Source organism: Pimephales promelas, chromosome 11 (assembly GCF_988280905.1).
Source record: "Pimephales promelas chromosome 11, fPimPro1.hap1.1, whole genome shotgun sequence".
Lineage (NCBI taxonomy): Eukaryota > Metazoa > Chordata > Actinopteri > Cypriniformes > Leuciscidae > Pimephales > Pimephales promelas.
In genome coordinates this window covers 27,554,380-27,574,086 of record NC_142779.1, presented here as the reverse complement: position 1 = coordinate 27,574,086, position 19,707 = coordinate 27,554,380, and the positions used below count along the sequence as shown (strand labels likewise).

Here is a 19,707-nt window from a genome sequence, read left to right as displayed (position 1 = left end):
GACTCACTCTCCTCACACAGCAGGCGACCCATTCTCCTCAGCGAGTGACTAACTCTTCTCACACAGCGGGCAACCCATTCTCCTCAGCGAGCAACTCACTCTCCTCACAGAGCAGCCGACTCAATTTCCTCAGCGAGCGACTCACTCTTCTCACGCAATGGGCGACTCAATTTCCTCAGTGAGCAAATCACTCTCCTCACACAGAGGGCGACCCATTCTCTTCAGTGAGAGACTCACTCTCCTCACACAGCGGGCTACCCATTATCCTCAGCTAGGGACTCACTCTCCTCACACAGCAGGCGACTCACTTTCCTCAGCGAGCGACTCACTCTTCTCACACAACGGGCGACTCACTTTCCTCAGCGAGCGAGCCAGCAGAAAGAATAATACAGATTATGATGGAGACTTAATTACAAAATTATAGGTCGACCCATTCTCCTCAGCGAGCGACTCACTCTCCTCACACAACGGGTGACTCACTTTCCTCAGCGAGCAACTCATTCTCCTCACACAGAGGGCGATCCATTCTCCTCAGCGAGCGACTCACTCTCCTCACACAACAGGCGACTCAATTTCCTCAGCGAGCGACTCACTCTCCTCACACAACGGCTGAGCAGCTGAGCACTTGCCTAATGTAACGTATTGCAACTTAGCTCCTATCTCCTATAGACTTAGTTCGCCTACAGCAGTGTTTCCCAACCCTGTTCCTGACGGCACACCAACACTGCGCGTATTCTTTGTCTCCCTTATAAAACACACCTGATTCAACTCATCAGCTCATAATCAGATGGGTTAATGAGCTGATGAGTTGAATCAGGTGTGTTTGATTAGGGAGACAAAGAATACGTGCAGTGTTGGTGTGCCGCCAGGAACAGGGTTGGGAAACACTAGCCTATAGCAATCGTCGGCCCTGTACACACACACGCATTGTTGCTCACTGCCAAAGATTAATGCAAGTTTTTCTATGGATATTAAGATGCGTTTAAGATTGTTTTTTTCTCACCCTTAAGGTGATCTGATTCTTTGCTGGCTCCTAAGGGTCAACTGTTTTTGACCCTTTAAAGCCATCAGAAAGAATACTACAGATTATGATGGAGACTTAATTACAAAATTTTAGGTCAACCCATTCTCCTCAGCGAGCGACTCTCTCTCCTCACACAGAGGGGGACCCATTCTCCTTAGTGAGCGACTCACTCTCCTCACACAACGGGTGACTCAATTTCCTCAGCGAACGACTCACTCTCTTTACTCACACAGACGGCGACCCATTCTCCTCAGCGAGCAACTCACTTTTCTCACACAACGGGCGACTCAATTTCCTCAGCGAGCGACTCACTCTCCTTAGCGAGTGACTCACTCTCCTCACACAACAGCTGAGCAGCTGAGCACTTGCCTAATGTAACGTAATGCAACTTCGCTCCTATCTCCTATAGGCTTAGTTCGCCTATAGCAATTGCCGGCCCTGTACACACACGTGCATTGTTGCTCAGTGCCAAAGATCCATGTAAGTTTTTCTATCGATATTAAGATGCGTTTAAGATTGTTTGCCCCTGCCTTAAGGTGATCTGATTCTTTGCTGGCTCTTAAGGGTCAACTGTTTTCGACCCTTTAGAGCCAGCAGAAAGAATAATGCAGATTATGATGGAGACTTAATCACAAAAATTATATTCAAGACAATTTTTGAGAGTTTATTATCAACTTGCACCTTTGCACATGTTTGCTGAGTGTTTAAATTGATTAAAAGATTTGAGAGATGTTTCTTAAGATTTTTTATTATTATTTAAGGCTTAATACAAGGAATGTATGTTTATTTGTCTAATGTATGAATATGATGATTATTGTGATTATGATACTGTGGTGGATACATAAGTGTTTACAATAAAAGATGTACATTGGAAAGAATATGAAGTTTTAAAATTCATACATTTTGCCCTAAATAAGTGATCTAATTACTTGTGTCTCGGAAAGGTCTCTTCCTGTCTGGGTCTTGGGCAACATACAAAGCAACACAATCCTGTGACCGTTTCCACTGATACCTAAAGAAGCCCACACACAAACACAGTGGTGTTAACCAAACAGTTGTTATTATTCACATAAATGCTTGTTAATTTGATTTCCTTTCACTGAAATTTCCCATCCCTTGCAAACAATTCTTTCACTTAAAGGGGTCATGAAATGGAGAATCTTGATATATTTACACCTAAGAGGTTACACAAGAATAAAAATGTCTCTAACAATATGCTGCATTGATGACGTTTTGGGCCCGCTTCCACGTGATTGCCTCTGAAGCATGAATGTCACCTAGTCCAATGACGAGAGGGATGTCACAGGCAGGGAACCTTCTCAGGGAACTAGGGTTACAGTCGTAACCTGATACATTCCCTTTCGAGGGAACTCACGCTGCATCGATAACGCTCTGGGAATGATAATAGCCAAATGTTGTACTTTTTTTTTTGTATGTGAGTGTGGGTTTGTGTATGTGTATGTGTGTGTATGCATAAACAAAGTAACCATTTATTATTTATTACCATTGTCATTACCATCACCACCCCCTCTCCCCACTACCACCATATTGCCAATATTGTGTTGGTCGATTTTTATTTCCATCCTTCCTCCTATGTAACAATTGCCATAGTCAACCCCGTATAAAATAAAAGATGATATAATAAGATAATATAACCTTCCCCCACATCTCTTCAGTCCCTATCTTTTCCTATTTTTTATTTTTTTGTGTGTGTTATGTGCAATGTCTAAAGTGCATTAAAAGAGGGAGTACAGTGCGAGAGTGTCTCAACTTGGAACAGAGATGCTGTCCCGTTGAAACCACTTCTCGCCTGTCTTGCCTGCCTAGGTGTTTGTGAGGTTCCCTATCGAGGGAACTCTACACTGCGTTGAGAATCAACACTTTGGGGACGCTTCCTAAGAGTGCGCCTCTGAAGTATGAATGAAACTAATCCAGTCCTGACTGGTGTTGTGTCGTGACTTAACATGTGACGGCATACCCGGAAGTATAAAAGTGACGATGTCACAACACACACTAGCTTTTGCTCTTCAGCAAGCGCTCTGTGTGAAAACTGTCTGTCTATTTGTTGTTGTTTGTCTCTTATATTGAAGAAAAAAGATATGGCCAGTGAACAATTTAAGAGATGTGTGCATCCCTGCCCTCGTTTTCTCACGGGTGGGGACACACACTCTCTGTGTGTGAATTGTTTGGGAGTGCAGCATGCACAGGCAGCTCTCGAAGGGGCTGCTTGTGCAGATTGTGAAGCGATGCCCATTAGAGTGCTGCGCTCCCGGCTGGCATGCTTTGACGAGCACGGTCGGGCTCACATTCCCCAGGGTTCCCGTCCCGCATTCGTTGAGGCGATGCGGCGACTGAGATCATGGGGTTCGCAGTGGGATCTCGCAGAGGAGAGTGAGAATGCTGGGAAATTTTCTCATTCTCCACCTGCGGATTCTTCAGCCTCTGAGAGTGGTGCAGAAGCCCGCATTGCGGTTTCTCCTGCCCATGATCAGGTCCTAATGCTTGAACTCTCTGCTTCTGAGGAAGTGGATGTGCTCAGCATTGATGCGGACAACCGTGAGTTCAGCACGCCAGCTCAAGGCCAAAATTATGAGGAGCTGGTTGTGACTCGTGGTGTGGCCAGACTAAACATCAGCTGGCCACAAAGTGAGCAGGGAACGCAGGTTAAAAGCAAACGTGATGAGCGTTTCCTGCAGCACAGATCACAACCTCAGCGCCGGGGTTTGCCGTTTTTCCCCGATCTCCACAGAGAGATCACGAGATCGTGGGATAAAACGCACTCATCCCGTGTCTCCAGTCCCAGTGTGATCGATTACAGCAAATGTTTTGGGGGCTCGGGACATGGGTTATGGGAAGATGCCGAAGGTGGAAGAGGCTTTAGCGGGCTTCCCTAAAAACCCCGGCGTTGTCTAGTAAGCCCTGCAGAGATACATCTGCATTAATTGGCAGGGCTTAATTGGCGGCAGGTCGGGCTGGTTCATGTCTGCTCTCTATGGCCATCTTGCAGGCACACCAGGCCGACCTCCTGAAAGATTTAGACAAGGGGGAGGGGCCGACTCCGGAGGATGTCGCGGATTTAAGGAAGGCCACAGATCGGTCTCTCTGGGCAACGAGAGAAACAGCCCGCGCCATTGGCCGCTCTATGGCGGCCATGGTGGCCACGGAGAGGCATAAAAAACAAAGATAGGTCTTTTCAGCTGGATGCACCGCTTTTGCCTTCTGGACTGTGCGGCGACACCGTTACATCGGTCGTCGACAGGTTCCAGGAGGCGAAGAAACAGTCTGCGGCATTCCAGCAGTACCTCCCCTGGAAGGCCAAGTCTAAATCGAGTAGGGTGGGGCAAAGCGATCAGCCCCAGCCATCAACCAGCTCCTCGCACCGGGCAGAGCAGAAAGGGAACTAAGCCCCCCCTCTGGGAGCTTGGCAACAGAGGAAACGCTCTCAAAAATCGAAGTCCTCCAGCCAGAAGGGCGACCTGAGGGACGTCATTCAGGCTAGGAGGGCTTCGGGGAAGAGGTCCTATTTAGGGTTGGGCCGATGGACGATATCATCGTCCATCGTGATGCCTGACAGACATCACGATGTTTAGACGGCATCGGCTAAACATCGTCCCCTCCCCCGTTTCCATGGTGACGGGTTATGCTTTGTTGGCACGTGATTCACCACAGCCAAAATAGCGCTCTATTGCAGATTTAGCGCTTTTATTTCAAAATATTAACTTGCTTACATTTCATAATGCTTACCATTCTCATATTCCGATTCTCAAAAGTTTGTTTTGTCGTTTAAAAAAGAAAGAAAGAAAAAGATCTTTATCTATAACGTGAGATGGGCGCCATGTTTGGGTCGCAGTTCAGATATTTCTGTCTGTTGGATTTATTACAGTGCGGGAATTCATCAGTTTCTCCCGAAATACATGAAAGTAAGTGGCCGAGAAAAATAGAGTTGACTTTATAATTATTTACACAGTGTCTCTCTGATATGAATAAAAACTGTTGTCAAATATTTGAATGGGTTGTTATTTCTGCTTCCATAGACACCATTGTGTATTTTACAAACTAAAAATTTATTGTTTTGCTATAATATATTATATATATATTTAAATGTCTGAAAGCTAAAATAAATATTATGTGGTTAAAACACTGAACAGTTGTGATATAGCCTATGACAAGCGCTGTGCGCGTCCGTCTTTGGCTCAGCGCCAGCCATAGCACAAGCACACAGTTTGAATCTGGCATTTATGTCACTGTACATCCGCTCCATAGACTCGCTCTGTGCTTAGCTGCTGTAGAGCGTGCCGAATTCGAAATTGCTGGTAAGATATAGAGGAAAATATGTAGTGGAAAATCAGAATATTAAGAAAATACAAAATGTTAACCATTCCTGCAATCGTGAGTCAAATCAAGTCCGAGGACTGGTTTGTCACGATAGATTTAAAGGACGCCTAATTTCACATCTCCATCCTTCCATGTCACAGGAGATACCTGAGGTTTGCTTTCGGGGGTGAAGCCTACCAATATCGGGTTCTTCCGTTCGGCCTAGTACTCTCTCCCCGCACATTCACCAAATGTATGGATGTAGCCCTTGCTCCACTGAGACTTCAAGGCATTCGTGTATTGAATTATCTCGACGACTGGCTCATTCTGGCTCAGTCTCGGGAAATGGCAGTTCGGCATCGAGATGTCGTCCTTGGCCACATTCAGAAATTTGGGGTTGAGACTCAATGCAAAGAAGAGTGTGCTAGAACCATCCCAGTGCACGACATTTTTGGTATCCAGGGTGAAGCTGGGCCAGGCCATCACTGTAAAGCAATTTCAAAGAATGCTGGGCCTCATGGCAGCGGCATCCAACATTGTTCCTTTGGGCCTTCTACACATGAGGCCCCTTCAGTGGTGGTTGAAAACCAAGGGGTTCTCTCCCAAGGGGAATCTGTTTCGTATGATCAGAGTAATGCGCAGGTGCCTTCGTTCTCTGCAAATATGCAAGAAACCTTGGTTCCTATCCCAAGGGCCAGTGTTGGGAGTGTCATGTCGCTGGAAAACTGTTTCGACAGACGTCTCCCTCACTGGCTGGGGCGCGGTCATGGACGGCCGCTTTGCCAGGGGTCTGTGGCAGGACCATCATCGTTCTTGGCATATAAATTGCCTAGAGATGATGATTGTGCTCAGGGCTTTGAGGAGCTTCCTCCCAGACATCAAAGGTCACCATGTCTTAGTACGATCAGACAATACGTCAGTGGTAGCCCATCTGAATCGACAAGGGGGACTCAGATCGCACCCTCTGTGCAGACTGGCGCATCAAATTATCCTTTGGTCCCAGGGGAAATTATCAGGGAGCGGACATCCTGTCGAGGCAGGGGCTGAGGCCCGGGGAATGGAGACTTCATCCAGAGGTGGTGAAGTCGATATGGGAGAGGTTTGGACCGATGGAAGTGGATCTATTTGCGTCTCGAGAGACGTCCCACTGTCCACTTTGGTTCTCCCTTTCACATCCAGTCCCACTGGGGTTGGATGTCATGGTACAGGCCTGGCCGAGGCTTCGACTGTACGCATTTCCCCCGATCGCTCTGCTCCCGGGAGTCCTGGAGAGGGTTCATCAGGAGGGCATCAGTCTACTTCTGGTTGCCCCAATGTGGCCGACACGAGTATGGTTTTCGGACATAATATCACTCCTCATAGCTCCGCCATGGCAGATTCCTCTGAGGAGGGATCTGTTGTCTCAGGCAGGGGGCACAATCTTCCACCCTCACCCGGAGCTGTGGAAGCTGTGGGTCTGGCCTCTGAGGGGGTTCAGTACCTAAATGCTGGTCTGTCAGCTGGAGTGGTCGAAACCATACTTAGCTCTAGGGCTCCATGTACTAGGAGATTATATGGCCTCAAGTGGAATGTGTTCGTCACTTGGTGTAGAGAACATAAGTTAGATCCAGTAAACTGCCCAGTAGCTTCAGTTCTGGAATTTCTCCAAGATCGTTTCTCTGCGGGTCTCTCCCCTTCCACACTTAAGGTGTACGTGGCTGCCATTTCGGCTTTCCTCATACCATTAAGTGATGGGCCTATGGGGAGGCACCAGTTAGTCATTCGGTTTCTCTGTGGTACTTGGAGGATGAGGCCGGCAACCAGGTCCAGGGTTCCTGCCTGGGACCTGGCAATAGTTGTGGAGGGGTTATCCCTGGCCCCCTTCGAACCTTTAGAGTCGGCTTCACCTAAGGACTTAACACTGAAAATGTCTTTTCTCTTAGCGATTACCTCACTTAAGAGGGTGGGAGATCTCCAAGCCCTGGCAGTGACACAAGCTTGCTTGGAGTTTGCCCCTAGCAGACTAAAGGCCTTTTTGCACCTGAGTCTGGGCTACGTGCCTAAAGTTCAATCGAATACGGCTCGTTCTATAGTCCTTCAGGCATTCCATCCTCCACCTCATGTGTCGGCGGAAGAAGAGAGGCTTCACTTGCTCTGCCCCGTCAGAGCTTTGAGCTTGTACCTTGAGAGGTCCTCTTCTTGGAGATGGTCGGACCAATTGTTAGTATGTTTTGGGTCATCTAAGAGGGGGCCCTCGGCATCCAAGCAGACTATTAGTAACTGGATCGCTTTGCCTTCGCCTTTGGCCTTAAGGGCTCAGCTTCCCAGTTCGCCCAGTGCACACGTGCTCAGTCCTTGCTGAGTGCCTATACAGTTACACTCCAGGACAGGCCTATTCGGTGTGTGGCCTAGTGGGCACTCGTTCCCCAAAGTGTCGATTCTTGACGCAGTGTAGAGTTCCCTCGATAGGGAACGTCTCAGGTTATGACTATAACCCTTGTTCCCTGAGAAGGGAACGAGACACTGCGTCGTTCTGCCACGCCCCTTGAGGCCTTTGAGCATCTTGCTTCATTGTGAGGCTAGTGTGTATTGTGACAGAGTCACTTTTATACTTCCGGGTATGCCGTCACATGTTACGTCACGACGCAACACCAATCAGGATTGGATTAGTTTTATTCATACTTCAGAGGCGCACGCTTAGAGAGCGTCCCCAAAGTGTCAATTCTCGACTCAGTGTCTCGTTCCCTTCTCAGGGAACAAGGGTTATAGTCATAACCCGAGACGTTATCCATATATACATATTCTTTTTTTTTTTCCTATTCAATGTTGTGGTCCATTAAAACCCATGAAAAGATAAGGGGGGGATTATTGCAGTAGTGATGACAATGACACTTAATTCCAATACAGCATTGACAATGGTAATATTGATGATAATAATAATAATAATATTAATAATAAATGATAATGATGATGGCAGTGGTGATCACAATGGTGAAAGCAAAAGACAGCAACAACAGCAATTACAACAATGAAAAAATAAAAGTGAAAATAGTAATCATAACAGTAACAGTAAAGATAGTAATAACAATGATGACAGAAACAAGTTCAAACAACTAAAATGCGTTAATGTTCGTGGGTTGATTAAGAAGGTGTGAGGAGTCGGAGTTGAAAACAGAGAAAGGATTCATAGCTGTAGCAGGTCAGAAAGTGTTGGACGGCAGAGGTCAGTTTTAGATGCGTAATTATGAAGGGGAGATGCGTATTCCATTGCAATGAAATGTGTAATAAGATTTTTCCAAATGTTAATGTGTAATTTATTTCTAGTTTTCCAGTTCATGAGGATAGTTTTCTTGGCGATGGCTAGAGCTATGAGGAGCATTTTAGAGTTTATAGTTTTATCAGTGATTATTGTGAGGTCCCCCAGCAAGCAAAGAGACTGCGATAGTGGGATGTGGCAGCCACCTATAGTGGATAGTGACTGTGTGACCTCTTCCCAAAAGTGTTTGATTGGAGTGCAGTGCCAGGTTGCATGGATGTATGTATCTGTAGAATTGTGATTGCAATGTGTGCAATCTTCTGATGCGAAACCCATTTTAGCTAATCTATTGCCCATGTAGTGTGTTCTGTTAAGTATTTTGTATTGTATTAACTGAAGATTCACATTTTTGGACATGAGATAGATGTTTTTACAGATTTGGGCCCAGAAGTTGGCATCAGGGGCTATTGAAAAATCGTTATCCCATTTTATTGTTGGTAAGGATATGGTCTGAAGTTGGTTTGAAATCATTTTGTATATTTTAGAGAGAAGTTTCTTTGGCGAGGAAATGTTAATTAAGTCTGATATTGCCGGTGGGAGTTCTAAATTTGTGTCTCTGATGTTTATTTTTGTCAGAACAGAAGATTTGAGTTGTAGGTATTTTAAAAATTCGTTGTTCCCGATGCCATACTCCTGGGCCAGTTGCGGAAATGGTCTAAATGTGTTAGATTTGAAAATATCCTTAATGTGGGTGATACCCCTTTCTGCCCATGTGTGAAAATTCTATGTTTTTTTATTGCTTATGAAGACGGTTGTTCCATAGTGGGGTGAAGTTAGATGGAGCTAATATAGAATTTGGGATTTGGTAAAATTTCCAACAGGCTGTCAGGTATAGTTACTGCATTAAAACGTCTCTGGTTACGTAGGTAACCTTAGTTCCCTGAAGGGAACGAGACGCTGCGTGTAATCGCAATGGGAACGCCTCTGCGTGTGTGCGTATGAAGCACGTATGAAATCAGTCCAATGGCGAGACGGAACGTCATAGGCGGGGTGACGTATCGACCAGGAACCTATAAAGCACACCAAAAACACAAGCGCGACAGCTTCTGAAAAACTGAAGCAAGTGCTCACGGGCATGCCGGGAGTATGGCGTAGACACGCAGCGTCTCGTTCCCTTCAGGGAACTAAGGTTACCTACGTAACCAGAGACGTTCCCGTTCAGGGAACTCGAGCTGCGTGTAATCGCAATGGGAACGCTAATACCAACGCCGCCATGCGAGCCAGTGTCCGTTGTGTGAAATCAGAGGGAACACTCTGACGAAAGCACCTGCGCCCCTGGCGTGGAGCTAAAATCAAGATGGTAGAATTTCACAAATGTATGCGGGGAAGACCATCCTGCTGCATCACAAATGTCACTGATAGGAACTCCTGACACAAATGCCTTAGAGGCCGCCATACCCCGAGTCGAATGAGCACGGACAGCCAGAGGGGAAGGCTGTCCTGCCGATTCATAAGCCAGCGAGATGGCCTCGACCACCCACTTACTCAATCTCTGCTTGGATGCCGGAGAACCTCTATTAAGAGGGCCATAGCAGACAAACAACTGCTCAGATTTCCTCCACAGGGCAGTTCTGTGGACGTAAGCATCTAAGGCCCTCACAGGGCAAAGCAGATTTAACTTCTCCTGGTCTGAAGTCCGGAAAGGAGGAGGGCAGAAGGCCTGCAGAACAATAGGCCTGACAATGTTTGTCGGAACCTTAGGGACATAACCTGGTCTGGGGAGGAGAAACGCCTTCGCCATACCAGGCGCAAACTCAAGGCACGAGGGAGAAACCGACAGAGCCTGAATATCCCCAATTCTCTTCAGGGAAGAAATGGCTAGAAGGAAGATAGTCTTTAGGGAGACAAACTTTTCAGAGACCTGTTCTATGGGTTTAAAAGGGGCTCGGCAGAGCCCCTCCAGGACAACCGCAAGGTCCCAGGACGGTACCCTCGTGCGCACTGCTGGCCTCAGCCTCAAAATGCCACGTAGGAAACGAATCACCAGTGGGTGTCTCCCGAGAGAGGCTCCACTCAAAGGGAGATGGTAAGCTGACAACGCCGCCACGTACACCTTCAGTGTGGAGTGGGATAACCCTGTGGAGAAACGCTCCTGAAGGAACTCCAGCACCGCCGACACCGGGCAGTTGACTGGATCCAACTGGCGCTCTCCACACCAAGAGGTGAAAATCCTCCACCTCAAGGCATATAGCTTCCTCGTGGACGGAGCTCTGGATTGGAGGATGGTCTCCACGACCTCGGTCGAGAGACCCGATTCTACGAGCTGGGCCCCCTCAGAGGCCAAGCCCACAGCCTCCAGAGATCTGGGCGGGGGTGAAGGATCGACCCGCATGCCTGTGACAGAAGATCCCCCCTGACCGGGATCTCCAACGGAGACGCGTCCAGGAGAGAAACTAGGTCCGAGAACCATACTCGGGCCGGCCAGTACGGGGCTATCAGCAGCAGACTGACCCCATCCCGGCGAACCCTCTCCAGAACTCCTGGGAGCAGAGCAATCGGGGGAAAAGCGTACAGGGGTGACCTCGGCCACTCCTGCACCATCGCATCCACCCCCAACGGGGCTGGTGGGCTTAGAGCGAACCACAGCGGGCAGTGTGATGTTTCGCTGGATGCAAATAGGTCTACCTCGGCACGACCGAACCGTTCCCACAGGAGCTCCACCACCTCGGGGTGGAGTCTCCACTCCCCGGGCCTCGGCCCCTGCCTCGACAGGATGTCTGCTCCCCGATTCAAATATCCCGGGATATAAATCGCCCTCAAGGAAAGGAGTTTCCCTTGGGCCCACAGAAGGATCTGGCGAGCCAGTTTGTACAGAAGACGAGAGCGCACTCCCCCTTGATGGTTTATGTAAGAGACCACCGAAGTGTTGTCTGACCTGACTAGCACATGGCGGCCCCTTAGGTCTGACAGAAAGTGTCTCAGAGCCTGAAACACTGCCAGCATCTCTAAACAGTTTATGTGCAGATGACGATGATGGACCTGCCACAGACCCTGGGCTGAGCGACCACTCATGATCGCCCCCCAGCCTGTGAGGGAGGCGTCCGTCGTTATGGTAACACGGCGGCACGTAGCTCCCAGTGTGGGTCCCATGGATAGGAACCAAGTTTCTTTCCACATGGCCAGGGCACGGAGACAACGTCGCGGGACCCTGATTGTGCGAAACGGGTTTCCCCTCGGGGAGAACCCCTTGGATCTGAGCCACCACTGTAGCGGTCTCATGTGCAGCAGGCCGCAGGGAATGACGTTGGAGGCTGCCGCCAGTAGACCCAGAATTCTCTGAAAATCCTTGACAGTGAGTGACTGGCCTAGCTTTGCTTGCCTGACAACTGCGAGAATCGCCTCTATACGGGCAGGAGACAGACGAGCTTGCATCGTCGTCGAGTCCCATACAACACCCAAAAAAGTGGTCCTCTGTACTGGAGAAAGCACACTTTTCTTGGCATTGAGTCTCAGCCCCAACCTCCTTATGTGGGCGAGGACGACATCTCGATGCCGAACCGCCTGATGCTCCGATTGAGCCAGAATCAACCAATCGTCGATGTAATTCAGGATGCGAATGCCCTGGAGCCGCAGCGGAGCCAGAGCCGCGTCCATGCATTTCGTGAAGGTTCGAGGAGACAGTGCTAGGCCAAACGGAAGAACCCGATATTGGTACGCTTCGCCCCCAAAAGCGAACCTCAGGAACTTCCGGTGTTGTGGAAGGATGGAAATGTGGAAATACGCGTCCTTTAGATCTATCGTGACAAACCAGTCCTCGGACCTGATTTGCGACACGATCTGCTTGAGAGTGAGCATTTTGAACTTGAGTTTCCCCACAGAACGATTTAACAGGCGCAGATCTAAAATCGGACGTAACCCCCCATCTTTTTTTGGAACGATGAAATATCGGCTGTAATAACCTGACTCCCTGTCGGGAGGAAGAACTCGTTCTATCGCCCCCTTCAGTAGCAACGTTTTCACCTCCTGTTCCATGATTAGAGCCTGCTCGGGGGCCACCGTAGTGGGTAAAATCCCCCGAAAACGAGGCGGGCGTGACCTGAACTGGATCGCGTACCCGAGCTCGATATTCTGCAGGACCCATTGAGATACATTTGGAAGATTTTTCCATTCTGCCCGAGCGTCCCTCGGGAAAACACTCGCTGGCACCGCCTACGTCCCGACCCGCAGGCTGGGATAATAGGCTGAGCCGCTGAGGGGACCGAGACAGAGCGGGCACCGTATACAGCGGTGAGCACCTCCCTCTCTCGGTGGGGACCACCCTCAGCGCCCTGACACCATCGGCGTCAGGGCCTCTTCGACGAGGCCTTCCTGGCGACAATAACCGTCCTCAGATCAGTTTTGTCCCGGGAAGACCTCGCCTGAGAGCGCCGCGTCTCAATCTGGTTTTGCTGGGGAGGAGCGCGAGACGCGACGCTCTTTTTCTGCTGCGCCCTGTGAGACGAGCTACCCGACGGGCGGGGCTGCTCCCGCCCAGCAGCCCCGGGGACATGCACTTTAATGGGGAGATATTTGTGGAGCGCCGCTGCTTGCTTTTTCTCTTCCTGGAACTTTTCGATGACCGAGTTTACCGAATCACCGAAAAGCCCAACCGTCGACAGCGGCGCATCCAACAGGAATGCTTTATTCTTTTCTTTCATATTGGAAAGGTTTAACCAGAGATGTCTCTCCGTGGCCACCAGGGCTGCCATAGAACGGCCAACTGCTCTGGCCGTCTCCTTGGTGGCACGGAGAGAAATATCTGCCGCCTGACGCAGCTCTTTAATCGTATCAGCGCCCACAATATCCCCCTCACTGACATCTTTTAACAAATCCGCCTGATAGGCTTGGAGAATGGACATGGTGTGTAAACACGAAGCTGCTTGTCCCACCGCCGAGTAAGCTTTGCCCACCAAAGCCGATGTATTCCTGAGTGGCTTGGTGGGCAACGCCGGTGTCTTAAAGGACGATGCCGTATCAGGAGAAAGATGGCTCGCCAAAACTTCCTCCATCCTCGGCATCGCCCCATAACCATGATTTTTAGACCCCACAATGTTAGAGTACATAGAAGTCTGATGGGTAAGAATTCTGGCCTGGGCTGGCGAGTCCCCAGTCTCCATATCAACATCAATACTCTCAACATCCAGTTCCTCGGAACTGGATAGCTGAAGAGACGGCGCCTCATCACGAACGGGAGAAACCGCAGCGCGGACCCCCGCTCGATCAGAGGCACTGGATCTATCAGGTAAGGGCAGAGAAAGGGTCCCATCGGAACCCGTCTCCATCCCTGCTGATAGGTCCATTTGCGATCCCCACGATGCAAGCCGGGACCCGAACCGCGGGGAGCGCGAACCGCGCCACTCTCCTCAAAGAGGGCACGGCGGGAGCGGAGCGTTTTCATGGGCAAACGCTCGCAGTGCTCACATCCAGCCCCCTCGAGGGCTGAGCATGCTGCGCTCCCATGCAAACAACACACAGATCGTGTGTATCCCCACCCGTGATGTAGCGAGGGCAGGGATGAACACACTTTCTGAACTGCTGTTCACTCGCCATAATATCTCTTTTCAGTTTTTTTTTTTTTTTAAATATGTGAAACTCCTGCCTAGCAGATACTAATGACAGACAGAAACACACTTGAGACACAGACTGATATATATTCACACAGAGAGCGCTTGCTAAAGACTTCAGAACCTGTCGCGCTTGTGTTTTTGGTGTGCTTTATAGGTTCCTGGTCGATACGTCACCCCGCCTATGACGTTCCGTCTCGCCATTGGACTGATTTCATACGTGCTTCATACGCACACACGCAGAGGCGTTCCCATTGCGATTACACACAGCTCGAGTTCCCTGAACGGGAACGTGTGTTTAATTGATTTGGTGAGGAACGGTATGTCAGCTATATTTAATTCTTTGCATAGATTGTTCTATATCTAGCCATATAATATCAGATTGGGTGGGGTGAATCCATTTGTATATGTATTGCAGTTGGTTAGCCATTGAGTAATATTGGAAATTTGGTGCTTCTAGTCCTCCTTGAACCTTACTTTTTGCAGTGTAGTGAGTTTTATCCTTGGCGTTTTATTTTTCCAGTAGAAGGGAGTTATAATGGAGTCTATTGATTTAAACCAGGTGAGTGTGGGGTGGGTTGGAATCATTGAAATTAGGTAATTTTTTTTTTTTAGCAGTGGTGTGAAGTTGAGTGTTACTAACTCTGACAGTCTGGAGGAGATCCTAATGCCTAGGTAGGTGATGTGATCATGACATGATTGGTGGGGTGCCACATCCCATTTGGTTGTATGTAAAGGGAGGATGGAAGATTTGTTAATTGTTTCTTGAGTAGATGCTAGGGGTTCTTGCAGGGGCGGACTGGTCCACAGCAGACCACCGTAGGGTGGCCGAGAGAGCTCAACGTGCTGCAACTGAAGCAAACACTTGCAAATAGAAAAAACATCATCATCTGTTTCACAACACACGTGTGCTCCAAATATAGAAATGCACTGCAAAAGTTCACAACACAACCAAATACAGAAACGCGCTGCAAATAAGACTACAGCGGAAATGTTTCCAGGGAAACCAAATAAATGACGAACCCGGCTGGGATGTGCGCTTCCCCATGCCCTACTCCCTTCGAAGGACAGACGGAAGAGGCTGCGACCAAATAGTCGCATTTTGCGACCAAAATTTGAGAGTGTGCGACTGAATTTTACATCCAGTCGCTCACGTGCGACCAGTAAATTTGCCACACGTTAAACGCATGGTAAGCGTGGAAGGGGTGCTTGAATGAATCCGTGACAAGAATAGCGCGAATAAACGTCTGTGGGAAAGAGACGGAGACAAATATCACAACCTGCAATGTGCGTCTGAGCAATAAGCGAGCTATCGACACGTTACCTGCCAGCGAATACAAACAAAAGGAAAGTGCTAAAATACGCAACTCATATAGGCTATGCTTCACGGACCGTTGGCGTTTTTATTAGGTTGGACCAATAATAGACAGAGCAGCGCCTAGTGGAGCCCCCTGAACCACTGACAGTAATAAAACCCCCCGAACTTGCCAGTCGCGGGCCGATCTCGATCACGTTACTAGCAGATCCAGTGAATAAATCCATTGAATTCACCTCAGAATTAATAACATCATCGCTACGAGATCCAGTGAGAAACATTCCGATTCGGCGCAGAGTTCTGTTATAAACCACAGATCAGATCAAACAGCGCTGACGTGGAAACCAGGAGAAAGACTTACAGAAGGCTTTCAGTCCACAAATCGGCAACATTCACCATGGATTTAGGCTAATGTAGTCAGTTAACTCTAACCATAAATATGATGTGACAGAAAATAAGGTAGTCAAACGCTTACAACATAGCCTACACACGTCCTGCTCTTCAAAACGATAATATCATACATAAATGTTTTATTTTTTGTATTTTTTTGTGATGATCAACACATTTTTTTGTTCATCCTTCAAAGATTGTACTGAAACGAAAAATTTTAAGATGTTGGAAAACTCTTATTTAAACATTATAATTATTATTATTTTATTAAAAAAAACATTGTAAACAGTTGGATGTTTATTGGCTATTTTCACTCCAAGTCCATACATACATGTTTTCTCTCCTTTTGTTTTTTTAATTAATATTAAGACATTATAAGTGATAATAATAACTAAAGTTAACTTCATCTACACCCTAAATTAATCTAAGTGATTTATTGTCAGCGCCAGTGCTACCTGAGGGCTATTTCACAAAACCAAGATTAAGCCGGGATTTTCCAGATATCCTGGCTGAATTAAGCCGGGACTCGGTTTCACGAAAGCAGTAGCACATAAGTTACCATGGCGTTTTATTCTGTGCAGCTAGCTTGCTCCAGACCAGGCTAACAGCCAGGCTTAGTCAATCCTGGTGCCTTATCTGTTCAGTCAGCGCTCATGCAGATCAGAATCCAATGTGTTTTGTCAGTTATTCCGTTTTGTCATCTATGTGTTCAGCACAATTTTATCAGTCTGCATTAAAATACCTCAGATACATATTGGCATTCAGTCAAGTATAGCCTACTATTATTATTGTAACATTATGATGTTAGCCTACCATTATTAACTATAATAATAATTATCCATATGGGCATTGTTACTATTCAATTGTGTTTTTGAAGACAGATAGGTCTTTAATAGTCTATTGTATGTGATGAGGGAATTAGAGAAATGGCTGATAAAGAAGCAAAAGTTTTGTCAATCAAGTCAGGCAATATAAGTAGCTCTAAACACATGTTTCGTCCTTTACAATGGCATGCCCATTTTTGGATGACATCTGATGAAGCACTTATATTGAGAAGGCCTTTCAGACGTGAAAGAGTGTTTCAGGACAGGTCCGACCCATTGGCTTTTCCCGACAATTACCTGCAAGAGCGTTAGGGTAGAAGTGGAGGAAAATGCCTCCCTTAAGGAAAATGTGACATTACTGTAAAACAAAACATAAATGTGACTAGAATTGCCATCCCAGTTTTGAGTGTCTTTGGCAGGAGTTATTTACCAAATATTAAAATTGCTCAACCTTCATAATTAATTTGTTTTTTGACTGAAAATATTTTTGTACAAAGGGGACGTTTTGCCCCAGCGGTGGGGTAAAACACCCCCCAAGGTGGGGTAAAACGCCCCCTTTCTTACCAACCAGTTTCCTTCATAGATCAACAGCAAAATGAACATAGTTTTTAATCTCTAAAAGTAAAAGACAAATAATGCAACAAAATAATATATATACCTATTAATATTTATTTCAGGAATGTACAAAATAGCCAAATTTATAACATTTGAATATTTTGATTTCTACACGAGGTCTATAATTGATGTAGTATTTGTTCATCACTATCATCAAGATAAACAGAAAACCCTAAATAAATATTAAACATAAATTAGTATATTAATAGTGAAATATATTACATAAATGCATTAAAAGTCACTGTGTTTTATCATTGGGTCACCTAACCACCTTCCATCATTGCATTCACCAAGCTAGCTAATGCTCACTTGAAGTAATTTTTTCATGTTTTGTTCAAATATTTTGATTTTACGGCCTAGTTATACTGCATTAAAGTGTAAAATAAAGACTTTGATGAACAGAAATATGTTACTGTAGTAATTATGATAAAGGGAAACTATGCCCCTTGGGGGGCGTTTTCTCCTTCTGCTTTTCTGGGGATGTGTAACAAAAAAGAGGAACATTAATAAGCTGTGTAACATAAATTAATCAGCTGTCAGCAGTGTTGGGTAAGTTACTCTAAAAAAGTAATTAATTACTAGTTACTAATTACCTCTTCAACAGTGTAATTAGATTACTGTACTAATTACTCTCTCTAAAAAGTATTTAATTACTTTTAATTACTAATTACTTTCAAAATCCCATATCAATCTCAACCAGCTGAATAATACAAGGATAGACATGAATCTGTTTTAATTCTTTCAAATAAATACTATAAAATTGCATGAATTATTCTTAAACTGACCAAGGTGGAGAAGGTTACATTAGCTATAAAAACATACTTTTTAGCATCAGACAATAGGCTACATTTTGATGTTAAACCCACTACTATTTTATGTCTTATCTCATGACATTTAACACTTTTTTCATACATATTTTACAATAATTAATACGAATTTGTACGAGTGCGGTCGTAATATTTAGATTCCTCATAAAATGCATACGAATCGCTGTGAGATCGGATTGATCTATACACAGTTTTTACCTCAATTGCATCAGAAGTAACTGTAATTAAATTACAGATAAATGAAGAGTAATCCCTTACTTTACATTTTCAAGGAAAAGTAATGAAATTACAGTAACTAATTACTTAGTAATTAGTTACACCCAACACTTGAAGTATGGCGCACGCAACTTATCCATTGTAGCATCAATGAATCTGTGATGGACTGTGGTCTGTTGAAGAAAGCTGTTGACTCCCACTTATCTGAATTACTTACACCTGGCTTGACATAGCCGCTCCTCCTGAGCCTGGTTTGGCCTTTGTGAAACTGATAAACCCAGGATGCACTGATCACACTAGGTCAAGCCCAGCTTTATCTCTTATCCTGGATTTCTAAATTCTGCTTTTGTGAAACAGCCCTCAGTTTTTTGTTGTTGTTGTTGTTGTTGTTTTGTTTTTTGTATAACTTGGTGAATAGCTATTCTTACGACAGAAATATAATGCTGTTAACATAATGGTTGCAAATACAGTTTTATTTTTATATTTACTTTACAAAAATGTGAATGTGTGTCTCAACTTTAAAACTTTGGAACGTTGTGAAACTGATGAAGATGTTTTCTTAATTTGCGGGTGTTTATTCTATTTCCATGCGTTTTCATTCAGTTGCAACGCGTTGCGCTTTCTCGGCCAACGTACCACCACATCCCACATCATAACAAATTTTTAACACCACATATAGCATAAAAATATAACACAATACAAAACTATATGCTATTTAAACATTTATTTTATGTAACACAACACTAGTCAGGGGGAGCTAACGTTAGAGCCTTCAGAGCCTGTTGAACTGCTACTCTTTGCAGCCAAATGTATAATCTGCTAATTTGAAGCATTTCACACATAGATTTCACAGCATCTACCTCTAGCTAACAGTCGGCTTTCACCGGCTTTCTCGGTGTTAAAATGGAGCTTTTTCCCGCGACACAGGTAACGACGAGAGGGAGTCGGCTTTCATCTGCGCGCCGCGGCTGTGTTGTGTTTTCCAGGACGTGAAAGGGGGCGTGTTTCAAGATACGCAACGGAGCAGACTTTGTGATTTCCGTCATTGTTGTATATACATTTTTGATACTTGATATTTGTACCGGGCCGGCCCACATTGGCCAGCGGCCCACCGGGAAAAGACCCGGTGCTGCAGATGGCCAGTCTGCCCCTGGGTTCTTGTATATATATAGTAGGATATCATCTGCATAAAGTGAGTTTTTATGTGTTTGTTGTGGTGTTTCAATACCTTTGATTGCTGGGTTTTGACGGATAGCTGCTGCTAAAGGTTCAATAAAAATCATGAATAGGGATGGAGAGAGTGGAGATCCCTGCCTCGGTCCCCTGTGCAGTGTGAAGCTTTGT

General features: G+C 46.1%; 1 protein-coding gene across 2 annotated transcripts in view; it reads right to left on the bottom strand.

Annotated features, from left to right (window-relative positions):
- Positions 1 to 1,752: 1,752 nt before the first annotated feature.
- Positions 1,753 to 19,707, bottom strand: part of haao (3-hydroxyanthranilate 3,4-dioxygenase) — a 296,397-nt gene continuing 278,442 nt past the window's right edge. Inside the window, exon 10 of one of the 2 annotated variants that reach the window (XM_039653262.2) lies at positions 1,753 to 2,036. In XM_039653262.2, coding sequence (XP_039509196.1) covers positions 1,946 to 2,036 — 91 coding nt within the window. In that variant the 3' untranslated portion in view covers positions 1,753 to 1,945. The remainder of the gene's footprint in view (positions 2,037 to 19,707) is intronic. The other variant, XM_089117246.1, reaches the window with a different exon arrangement.